We start from the raw sequence: 12,506 nt of genomic DNA, 5'->3' as shown, positions 1-12,506 counted from the left end.
CACAAGGATGGTAAAAACATCAAAACATCCGGGCGTCCCCTGGGCAACATCCTTGCAGATGGCCAATTCTCTCACTCCAGAAGCAACTCCGGTTGCTCCTGACTCGAAAAAAAAAAGTATCAAACACAGTGCTAAATGAGGCAGGATTGTTGTTGAGACTGAGCCAAGAAACTGCTTTAGATAAATAATGGGAAACTATACAGTAAATACCCTGATTTTCCATTGTTGTATTCTAGTGAAAAAAGATCAACATTTTAAATGTTAAAGTTTTCATTAGACTTTTCTATGATTTAGGAAGATCATCCAGGTTGGTAGTAACAGCTATTGTGCTGACTTTACCACTGACTCACAAAGAAATGTATGACAAGAGTATGAATTCTGCATCCATTGTTTCTCTTTGAGAGATCTTGTCTGGTTCTTGGGACCTCTGAAAGCCCTGGCACATGGCTCCCAAAATTCTACCAAAATAAGTAGCTTTTTTAGCAAAAAAAAAATACTTTTCAGTGTGAAAAATAATTCTTATGGGGTCATCCTAACAGTTCTCCCCCCCCCCCCATCACCATCCCAAAAATACCCAAAATTTCCTTCTAAAATAGTCTAGAGCAGTGGTTCTCAACCAGTGGGTCCCCAGATGTTTTGGCCTTCAACTCCTAGAAATCCTAACAGCTGGTAACCTGGCTGGGATTTCTGGGAGTTGTAGGCCAAAACATCTGGGGACCCTCAGGTTGAAAACCCCTGGTCTAGAGGGTTACCAGAAGTTAACCATCATTATTTCCAGTTGCCACAAGTCGAAGTCAAGATGTATGCTGTGGCTGTCCAGAGTCTCCAAAAATTAGGTGATATGTCTCTTTGGGTTCTGGCATGTACAATACAGCTGTTTTATTTGGTTACTGTCTGTACTAATGTACTAATACATTGAAAATTAATTTGAAATATTCATATGTTAAAGGAGTTCTCATAAGCGTGTATAATCAAACTGCAAGTCTAAGACTTCATTTAGGGAGTAATGCCCCATTAAGCTCAATGAAACCTGCCTACTTCTGCATAAATATGCATAAGACTGCATTGTACTAAGAAATAATATTAAAATGTTAGTTCATAATAAGGGTAACATGATCTGCTATGGCTCATTATATTAGCAATGTGGTTGCCCTTACCATTACCTACTCATTTTATCTCCCTCTTTCTCCTTCCACATCCTGATGCTGCTGCTTTCCTTGCCTGACCTTTATCTTGTGTTCTGATTTGAACCAGGTTGTCAGGAACTGTGTTATCACATCTACAGAACAATCAGTCATATATGTAGTTCCAGTGCTTTGGCATTGTGCTGAACTGCTGATCACTGTGGGAATAAGTATGCTGAATGGATGTTACCTCTGGTCCATTTCAGCAGCGGTTCTTTTACATTCTTAACTGAGATTAATATTATTGAAGAAAAACAGCAATTGTATAAGTTGCAAATGCTGACTTTATCACTCGTATTTTTGGTGAGCATTGCTAATCCATTCTCATTTACAAATGCTTCCAAAACATTTTGTTTTAACTCTCTTCATATTTTGTTAATATATCAAAGGGAGTTTTGGGTGTTTTTAACATCTAGCAGTTAAACAATTCTTACTGCCATACTCTAAGAAAAATACTGCTTTTTTTGGCTTCTGTCATTCTAAGCCCAGCATCTGAATGTTGTGACATGAATCATTCACCCACGTGTGTGCTTCAATTCAATTACTCATCTTCCAGTCGCCAGGGAAGACTTCATCACATGTTGAAATAATTAAATTACAAAGCTTCCAAATCCAAAATTGGCCATACGTTACATATTGCTGCCAGTGTACATACAGAACATCCATGATCATAGTGCCCATCCAGTTTCAAAGACACTGAGCTTCCATGGGCCACCATAAATATGTGAAAGTGTCATTTAAGCAGTAACAACAAAATGAGTAACGGGGAACTACATTATGCTAGATCTGGCTATTTGTGCCAGGTGTTATCTACTCTGGCAGTAGTTCTTCGAGATGTACTGTATTATATCAATGAGCTTTTAATGCACCAATACATACCATAGGCTGTATCTCAATTTGGGCACCATTATAAGAGCTTTCTACCCAATATGGTGAGCCAAGGCCTCACAGTGATGTAGAAAGATATTTGTAGAGCTTTTTTTTCCAAAAGGTACCAAATCCATCTTAACCAATTTTACAGGAAGCCCTGTAATGAAGTGATCTGATTCATTTTCATAATTTTGATTTGTATATAATATTCTACTCCTAGCCATCAATGTGCTGCCACCTATAACTCATTTGGTATCTTTTGGAAACATATTTCGCATTTAAAAAGACTTCATGATGTTGCACAGTTTCATTGCAGAGCCACAGGTCAGAGCTTACACAGAAGAAGAAACCTATTCCCAGTCATTTCACTTTGGCCTGCTTTAGGCAACTGCCAAATTCACATGAGGACGGAAGTGGAATGTCACTTCAAAAAAACTGAAGATTTATATGTCTTACTTTTAATCCTAACCAACAAATGAGTATAACTCTCTTTTTTGGGAGGGAATGGAACAAATGGCTTCTGTTTCGTGCACAACATCTGAACACAAAAATCACCCTGCTGTTTTAAGTCTGTTCACAATACTAGCCCAAAAATGGATTGAGTTGTTCAATTGCCAGTGAATGGCATTGTCTTTGAAATCTTCATCTTAAAATGCATAAAAGGCGAAAATATTAGAAATGTTTTGAGATAATTATATCAGCTTCATTATTGTATGGATGACACATATAATCTCAATATTGATACATAAAATTTACATAGTTTTGAATGTAAATTCAAAACTGGCTTAGTAATTATTATAGCTTTCAGTGTCTTTCAATTGTTTGTAATAAATTTCTGTTCCCTAGGCTGCTCAGGAGCGCATGCAGTTTGTTAAGAAATTCATGCAGAAAGGCTTTGTGGTGTCTGAAGCTGGTAGTATCAGTACATCAGTGGGCTCTGGAGAAACAGGCAAGTGTATGCCTACACAACACAAACATCTTGCCTGTAAAAACCTGAAATAAAAAGTTCTCAGGTGTAGCGTTTTCACAGAGGGTTGAAATTCTTGGGAAGAAAAATAGTGTGCCACAAAATGAGACTAACAAGTGTCTTTTGTCAGATTGTGTGTTTGGCAGAATCTAGGCTATAATCAAGTCTCAGAACACAACGAGGAAATACTGTATAAGTTTGCAAGCACTCCCCCTTCTCTTTCCCATGTTAGGTGTTTTTAAATGTCAAATGTCAAAAAGGCCTCTTCCTTCTTGGGTATATAAGAAGGCAATACCACTTTATGATACACTGGATCATAGTCAATAGCTATTCCTTTATACACACACACACACACACATATATCTTTCTGGGTCACTTTGGGTGAATTTCTATTAAATCTTTTGGAAAGTGAGAATTTGGGGAATGATGATTCTTTTGGTGATTTTTCCAGCATCTCTTTCTCCTGCCTCTGAACCAATGGTGTCCCCTCCAGTTGTGGCTGAACCAAGCTTAGGAACTCAGCGAAAAGAACAGGAGGCTCCAGATTTCACCCCTTACATTCGGTAAATCATAGCAAATGCCATTTTTAACCTTCGGCCAACACACTTTTTAAATAAATACTCAAATGTAAAATTTAAGAAATATTTTTAAGCAGCTGGTTGATTTGTGCTTCATAATAAGCAAGTCCCTGTATCTTCACCTTTCTTCATAGAACAACACCTGATGTGTAGAGAGCCATGAAATAAATTTTACATAGTTGCAGCATTTTGAAGAGAGCTATATAATGTTTACTTTACCCTCAGAAAATCACTGCCCGAGCCTGTGCTGAAGAATGAGTCTATTATTCAAGAGCAAGAGATGCGCAAGGCAGTAGAAATCAATCTCTTTAGACAATTTCGAGAGCTGGTTCTGGAACACAGACAAAAAGAGCACATGGCTAGGAACCGCTTAAAGCAAAATGTACATGAAATGTATGAGGATCTTCAAGTAAGTCTAGATCTGCTAATTGTCTGAGTTGGCATCCTACTCCTACTCTTTAACATGCATGCCAGTTTTGTTTTGGCTGGGAGACTCTAACCAGTTGGTATTTTTCTCCATGAATTCATAAATTTAATTTGTCCTACTTTTGTTTTTGTCATCTTTCCAAATCTGACATACTGACTTTAGAAGGAAAAGTATATGTGATTATAACAAAAACCAAAACCATGTATGAACAAAAAGCTTGTAAGGCCACATTTTAAAAACATTCAGTGATCTACATCTGTTTATTAGACATAATAACCTTGTGTGAATAACCTGTCTGGGCTTTAGGCATACGAAGATACATTCTGCATATCCCACAATACCATTAGTTTCATTATGATGGTAGCTCTCAGCACCACTACTGTCTTCCATAATGGTCTATCCTTGCTTTTCTGGGCTGTGGCGCAGGCGGGAGAGCAAGCCAGCTGCAATTAACTGCAATGAATCACTCTGACTAGGAGGTCATGAGTTCGAGGCCTGCTCGGAGCCTATGTTTGTTTGTCTTTGTTCTATGTTAAAAGGCATTGAATGTTTGCCTATATGTGTAATGTGAACCGCCCTGAGTCCCCTTCGGGGTGAGAAGGGCGGAATATAAATGCTGTAAATAAATAAATAAATAAATAATTTCATATACCTCATCTTAACAACTATTCATTGCTATTTTGGCATTGGTATGCAGAATTCTTCCTGATGACAGGTAACAGAAACATTGTAATCTACTTTCAGTTGTGAGAGGACAGATAACTTACTGGTGACACGTATATCTTACACTATTATTTATGTAAATCTAATTAAGATACTCTAGTTTTGATCTAGGATAATCAGTGAACTGAATAAGAATAAACATACTGAAACTTAATTCAAATAGGATAAGAAGCTGTTTCATAAGAAAATCTGGTAAGAATTTAACTTGAGTTACATAGAGTTACAAATGCACATTCACATGGAACAATAAAAAAGAAAGATCAAACGGTAGAAGCACTAAATTGTTGCAAGAAAGCACAAAACTCAAGGCGAAGAGGCAGAATCATCATTTTCTTCATTCTGTACTCATTCTAGCCTCCTTCTCTCTCCTGCTCTCTCTCTTCATGAAGTCAAATATACCTGGAATAAAAGCCACACAAAATCAAGCAACCCAAAGTTTCTCAAAGCAGACAGTAGCAAAGCAGACAGCAATTTCCCAAAGCGGACAAGTGCACGAGGCACGGAGAATGATGTCCTGTACTCTCGCACTAACATTCCCTCGCACGCTGGCGCTAGTTTTTAACTCAAAATGCTGCTCTTATATCAAAGTGAACCCCGGGCTGAGCAACAGCTCTTAACTCAAAACAATTTTAAGTTGGGGTGCTCTTAAGTAGAGGCTCCACTATATTTGTGTGTTTGCTGGAGGTTTAGGATCCAACTACAATGAAACATTGTCTTAGCAAGCACGCAATGTGCTCTGCACAGACCTGCCTTTCAAGAGTGTTCATAAACTTCAGTTTGTCCAGAATACCAGCTGGTCTAAAATGTTGTGACAAGGATTTTAGAGCAGTTTCACTGACTACTCGTCAATTTCCAGGAGAAATCAAAATACTTTTTGTAACTGGGCTACCATATTGTCCCATACGAGCCTGCCTGGGTATTTTTTTATCCATTAGAGAGGCCTTTCCTTTTGGTCTCACTGCTCTCAGGGGTCTAGGTGGGGCTGATCATGGGCCAAGGAAGTCCCTTTCAAGGAAAGGTTTCTTGGCCTTCTTTTTGTTCTCCCTCTGGCAGACAAAGAAGGCATCCAAGCAGACCATTTTCTTATCGCTCTTATTTATTTATTGTTTGTTTTAAATTTCATTTTAACTGCATACATATTTGAATTTATTGTGGTTTTCTAAATTAAGTGCCTTTCCACCCATGCACTTCAAGAAAATCAGAATTAATGTTAAAAAGCCTTTTAAAATATTAAAATGTCAGAATATTTGTTGTTCTAACAAATTAAATAAATACGAGTTATGAAAAGACCTATGTTGCCCTTTTCTAAGGTGTATACCATAGATTTACATTTGACAAAGTAAAAAACAAGTTCTGCTATATGTGATTGCTAAATAGTATGGACAACTAAGTAGTAAAAATGGGAGAAAATGTGATTCCATCTAATTGTATAGATACAGATCCCAGGAACTAGTGAGTCATTTAACAATATTACTAAAGAGAGACACCTATACTTATTGTATACATAAAGACTGATTTAGCCCTCAATGGGCATATTTGTCTTTGGCTAGGCATCCTTGGATGAAGCACGAGGTAGGGTTCTCAGTATCCGGGAAGCATACAGATCTAAGCTGCTAGAAGCTGAACGTTTAAGGCAAGAAGCCTTAGCAGCTGAAGAAGCCGCCCTTCGAGCAGAGCAAGAGAAGAAAACCCCAGATGTACAGAAAAAAAAGGGAGCCAAAGGTGCAAAAGGTAAAGGGAAGAAAAAGTAGTTTTTGCTGAAAATCAACTGCACAAACTACTTTAATTTGAAATTGAACAATTGTTTTTAACAGTATTTTACAGACTATAGCTTTGGTTTGTTACAATTGTTGTTTCAAAGTTCATTTATTATTACATCATCCTTTTTAACATGATGATTCTGATTTAAAATTGTATGATTAACTTTTTTACAATTGATTTTTATCCCTTAAGGGAAATAACTGTTTACAATGAAATTGTTTGCATGCCTTTCAGCATTTTCAGCTTGTTTTCAAAATGAACTAAAATAAAAAAAGAAAAGAAAGTGTAGTGAGAGTGAAGAGTATTTTGCCCCTTGGTCATTCTGCTGGGCCAAAAATTGAATATATTATTAAGGCACAAATTGATAAAAGAAACGTTTAAACCCTCCCATTGCCCCCTGCACTTCTTATTCACCAAAGTCCAGACTGCCCTTAGCTAGATGTTCACTATTTTTACAAACCTGGCACAGAAACACTCATGCTGAAACTACAGAATGAAGTATATACGTATGTATGTGGGTACACATAATTTGAACAAGCTTGTGCTTGGGAGAAAAATTCTCATAGGAAATTCCAATACTGGAATTGCTGATTCATAGAAGAATTGGAAGACGCCAATTGGCCATCCAGTACAACCCCCTGCCATACAGGAAAAGCACAATCAAAGTCCCCCGACAGATGGCCATACAGCCTCTGTTTAAAAGCCTCCAAGGAAGGAGTTTCCACCACACTCCAAGGCAGAGAGTTCCACTGATGAATAGCTCTCACGGTCAGGAAGTTCTTCCTAATGTTCAGGTGGAACCTTCACTGTTATCTATTCATTTTGTAGAGTTGAAAAATGTTATTGGAATGATCTCAGCCAGGCTCTTAAAAAAGACAAAAAATTAAGATTTTCAGAATAATGATGGAGTATCAGAAATATGTCTAGATTAAGCCACACAGATGCCAGAAACATCTAACTGCATAGTTTGAAAAAAATGATATTGAAAACTAGAGGTTTTCATAATATCTGAAGCAATTTTTTTACAAGCGATGCAAACATGTCATTTAATGGATTTTTTCTTCTCACCTCAGCTCTGTGCAGTTGCAAAAAGCCCAAGGGTCTGGTATCATCTAAGCCTCTTTCTGTTCCTATTGAGGGTTCTGCTACCCAGGCTTTCCCAGCTCTTATACTCAGAAGTAACCATCTCTTTAAATAAGGACATTGCAGGGAATAGCCTGGACAAATGTCTAGCAATATCCTTCTTCTTAGAAGATTCTCTAATTTCTAGTGAATGAGGATATATAAGCAAAATTAACTTTTAGATAACCTCTGGTGGTAAAGCATTTTCCAAGAATTTATTTTGCCTAGATATTCTCATTCACAATACTTAACAATAGTCTTCCTTGCTAACTCATTTTAGAATAAGCACTCTTATTTACCTTTGAAAGGGAATATCCTTAGATGCTTACAAATAATGCTCATATAATATGTCAGTTACTATTTGGTGTGTTTGGAGACACTGTGCTCTTTATAATGTCATAAATTGCTACAAAGAACCAGAACAATGGCTTTCTACAAAAATGTGGATCTCTTCTCATCATGAGAAAATATTATCTGTTGCTTCTTCTTGAATACTTCATATACAGCCAGCTAATTGTGAACATCATTTGGAACAGTTGTCCAAGAAGGATAATGCTAAAAACTACAAGCATTATTCAATGAAGATCAGTGTGTCAAGACAAGTCTGATTGATCTGAATTGGAAAGAAATCAAGAAAGCTAATTCTGTTTAGTTGAGCTGCAGGAGTTTAAATTTGGATTTCATTTCTCTCCAGTAGCACAAACATTAGCTTCAAAGTTTGGTTCCCTTGTCACTATCTTTTTACTCCTGTGTAAGATGTTTCCATCTCATTGTCTAGAACTTCAAAGAGAATAGAAATAAAGATGTAGACTGCAGAGCAGAAGGCTGGTAGAACCAGCGGAATATTATATTTCTGGATGCAAATGCTAGAGAAGGGGTGAAGTGTTTTTCCAGGATAGTAGCACTCTGCACACTTAAAAAGGCCATGCAAAGCAGGTCTATACGGCTTATGCTATCTTTCCTTGCATGTCCAAAGAACTATCTTTCCTTGCATGTCCACAGGTGCGTCTGGCGGGGACGAGAGACAGGGCCTTTTCAGTAGTGGTTCCCCGCCTATGGAACGCCCTCCCCAGTGAAGTCAGGCAGGCTCCCTCCCTCCTATCCTTCCGTAGGAAGATTAAAACTTGGTTGTGGGGACAGGCTTTCGAATAAGAATCAGCAGCATTAATTACTATTATGTATGCTGGAACTCAATTGACAGACCCAGTCTTTTAAACTTGAACACGCCTATCTGTATTTTATAATGTGTTTTATGAATGTCTTATGTAAGTTAATTTTTTAACTGATTTATAGTGTATTGTAGAGTTTTTATATGTGTGTTTTATTGTAAGCCGCCCTGAGTCCCCTGTTGGGTGAGAAGGGCGGGATATAAATATTGTAATAAATAAATAAATAAACTAGGACTGTGTGGGTACATTCCACTAGGTTCATGGTTTCAACAACAGTCTACCAGGTGTCCTCTTCAATGGAGAGGACACGTAGGGCAGTAGGTTGAAAGGACCCTACCACAGCCATAAAACACAATAAGCTTGACAAATACAGCTCAGTTCAGGTGGCATTTGGAAGGATAGTGTTACAGCCAGGTAAGGGGCAGCCACACTCATCCATGAAGTATGGGTTTACAAACATCCCACATGAGAGTGGATTGTTCATGCAGCCAACCAGGGAATGATGAACTGCTAAGATAGAATACCAGATCAGGAAAGATGACACACAATCCAGTAGGGCATCTGCATGGTTAACACATAATGTGAAAAAGCACACATTAGATAATGTTTCTTCGCAAAAATAAATGGTTTTCACAAAGGTGCCTATATAAAGCGCAAATTTCCATAATAGAAATGCAAGCAGAAAATAAGGATAAAAACAAAAGGATAAAAAACAAAAAAGGAGAGAGTAGTTTGAGAAATTTTAATCGGACAATAAATGATTTTCACAATGAGTTCTATGCAACAGGAATCCTGAGCAAAGCAATATTAATCATAATGGTACCAAAGGAGACAGGACAAATTTGCTACAGCACTTCTAAAACACATGGTGGGAAATTGGCTGTACTTCTAGAAAGCCCTTTGGTCTAAATCCAGTTACTAGGCAGGGCAATTGCTTTAATAGGTTTATTGTGGTTGGGATTAGAAATTGGATTTAGCCCACAACTGCTCTTCCCCTCTGTTATACGCCAAAATCATGAAATGGGGTTTAGCTTTTCACAGGAAGTGAAATTATTGACAGCAATGAGCTAAGTCCTTTTATTAGGAGCCATTGAAGGAATTCTCTTTCAAAAGAACCTGATCAATCTAGCTTTGTTCTGCCATTGAGAAAAGTGAGCAAAATCCCAGTTTTGTTGGGGATTTGCTAAGTGAGACTGGCCAGTTTATTGTTTAATACATTTCACCTGCTTTCTGGGTAGTTAAAGGTATTCAGATTAATTTTAAAGGTAATGCCTATATTTTTTGTTTGAGATATGCAGCAGGACCATGTGAATGGTGAAGTGAGTTACTGGACTGAAGAGTGATGCTGCCTGGGAACCAGAAAGGTGATGTGATAAACTGGCCAAGAGAGCCCTCATGAATTAGTACCCTAATAAGAATAATATGCCCAGAAACCATTGTTTTTGATCAATCTTCTGTCAGTAGACTGCAGTTTTTGGATTGATTCCAATTTATTTTTTCAATCTTCCTTTGTATTTTTTTTTTGTTTAAGAACTACTGTTCTGACTTCCAAGATTGAATGCACAAGAAAATTGAAGTGTTGTACAACTGGTTTTTGTATATTCCCATTCCTAATGTCTGATTTATGTCCATCTGTCTTCTGCCCCAGAGATCAGTGAGCTTAGCCAGGAAAAGGCTCTGTGGATAGATATCACAATTATTACAGGATGCTGTTTTCTTTTGTGCATTACAAATCCCCTTTCTTACAGCATACACAAATATGCACTACTAGAAGAATGAGCACATGGAAATCCTGTATCATTGGACTCTCTCACACTTCACAGTTACAGCACTTTAATGCCACATTAAATTTCATTGCTACAGGCAATTCTCGGGCAGAGAATTCTAATATACCTCACAAAAGAAGAAATCTCAGAATTCCACAGGATGATCCATGGCAGTTTAAGTGGTAGCAATATGCTAAGATGTGGTGCAAATGCGACAATTGACATTGCACTATATGTTCACGTATAAATCTAGAAATTTTAGTCAAAAATCAACCCAAAAAAACCTCACCAACCTATCCATAGATCAATGGAACTATTGTACCTTAATTTGTTTTTTTTAAAAGAACAATGCCCTTCTCTGAGAAGAATGGCAAAAGGAGAGACCTTAGTCCATCCCAGAAGAACCTAAAAGAAGCACCAACCCCTCTATTCTCTGCATTGTGATGCCACTTCGGGTGTTTTTGAATGCCTGGACAGAGAAATGGCCGCAACCAAAGTGGTTGGCACCATGAGAGCATTTGTGCTTTCCCCTCTTTGTGGAATGACCTTCAACTTATCCATGAGTCATATCAAAATACATAATTTCATGTTTGTGGCCGCCACAAACTATGTTGAATTGGTTGAGAATCTACAAGATATTCATTAAAAATCTATAGCAAAATGTGCTGCAAGATGTCCCACAAAAACAAAGTTTTGACATTTAATAAGCTTTTCCCATGTTTTTATGATAGAACCAATTAGGAAGTGACATTTATAACCCAGGAACAAAATTGTGTTACATGGGATCAACTTTTGGATAAGTATGTATGACAATTGATCACTGAGAGATTGCACTTGCTGTTCTCCACCTGCTGCAGTCACATGTTCGGTCTTGCTGAGAATGGGCAATTTGCATATATGTATATGTGTGCATGTAGAGGACCTCCAAGTATGGAAATGTTTTGTGATAGATTTGTTTTCATATGGAAGTATTAAAAATCATAGGTATAGCTACCAGATCCAGTAGAAATCATTTATTTTTCTATCTTTTTAACATTAAGATCACTTGCACACCCTATTTTCCTTTCCTGGAACTGAGCAATAGGGATAATGATCTTGGAGGCTACTAAATTTGTATTTTCAACCATAAGAAATATGTGTTTATATTTCAATAGCAAGTTGCTTGCATGTAGCTCTTGTTTTCTTGGAATAATTGAGAGTCTGTATCAAGGAGTAGTATTTGTTCTTTCACCACAATTTTGGAATGGTTCAATAAACTTTACATAATCAACCATGTTCATTCTTCCTATGTCACAAGCTGTTTCTTTATAAAAATCTGGGCTATCATTCAGCAGATAGTACTGTATTTGTGCTGACATTTGTCAAGGCTTTTCTTGTTACACAGCTAGATCCTTTCCAAAAGTATTGCCTCAGATATTTAATGGCTAGGATCCAAAATGGCAATGCCTTGGTGTTTCTCAAAACTGATTTCATTTCTTCTTCTTCTTCTTTTTAATAAACTGACATTCTTTCCCAGCAGTGTCACTACAGTATGAAAGAGCCACCTTGAAGAAGATTTGGCAAACACAGTTTTTTTCCATCTGAAAGTTTACTGATAGTTTGCCATTCAGTTCTATGTTCATTCTTGAGTCCAGGTGCCCAGTTCCACCTGTGCATCGAATGGCTTCAGCACCTTTTCTACCACACACTTGCATTTCTGTATCCCATCTTTTATACCCTGCGTGGGCTACAAAGTTGGCTGAGGCGTCATTGAAGCGTAAATCACACCGATGCAAATATTTTTTTATACTGACAAAATGTGGCAGTGTCATTTTAGGGTACATGATTCTGTAGAAGTATGACATGAAATTCAGACAGCTTTCCAGACTGTAACAAAATCCACTGGTTTCCTGCAAGTCTAGATTTGCTCTGGCATAATCAGATCCAGTGTGAAGATAAA

General features: G+C 37.5%; 1 protein-coding gene across 8 annotated transcripts in view; it reads left to right on the top strand.

Moving 5' to 3' along the window:
• The window catches only part of adgb (androglobin), a 111,593-nt gene extending 99,756 nt beyond the window's left edge, over window positions 1-11,837 (top strand). For 3 of the 8 annotated variants that reach the window (XM_062977689.1, XM_062977688.1, XM_062977671.1), the window contains 5 exons: window positions 2,901-3,003; window positions 3,473-3,584; window positions 3,825-4,008; window positions 6,300-6,480; window positions 10,912-11,837. In XM_062977689.1, the coding sequence (XP_062833759.1) occupies window positions 2,901-3,003; window positions 3,473-3,584; window positions 3,825-4,008; window positions 6,300-6,480; window positions 10,912-10,976 (645 nt within the window). In that variant the 3' untranslated portion in view covers window positions 10,977-11,837. Of the gene's footprint in view, window positions 1-2,900; window positions 3,004-3,472; window positions 3,585-3,733; window positions 4,009-6,299; window positions 6,481-10,091 lie in introns of those variants that run through there. The other 5 variants (XM_008122981.3, XM_008122967.3, XM_008122972.3 and 2 more) reach the window with 5 other exon arrangements.
• Window positions 11,838-12,506: the final 669 nt, after the last annotated feature.

This window comes from Anolis carolinensis, chromosome 1 (assembly GCF_035594765.1).
Source record: "Anolis carolinensis isolate JA03-04 chromosome 1, rAnoCar3.1.pri, whole genome shotgun sequence".
Classification (NCBI taxonomy): Eukaryota; Metazoa; Chordata; class Lepidosauria; order Squamata; family Dactyloidae; genus Anolis; species Anolis carolinensis.
This window is presented reverse-complemented; position numbering and strand designations above follow the sequence as displayed.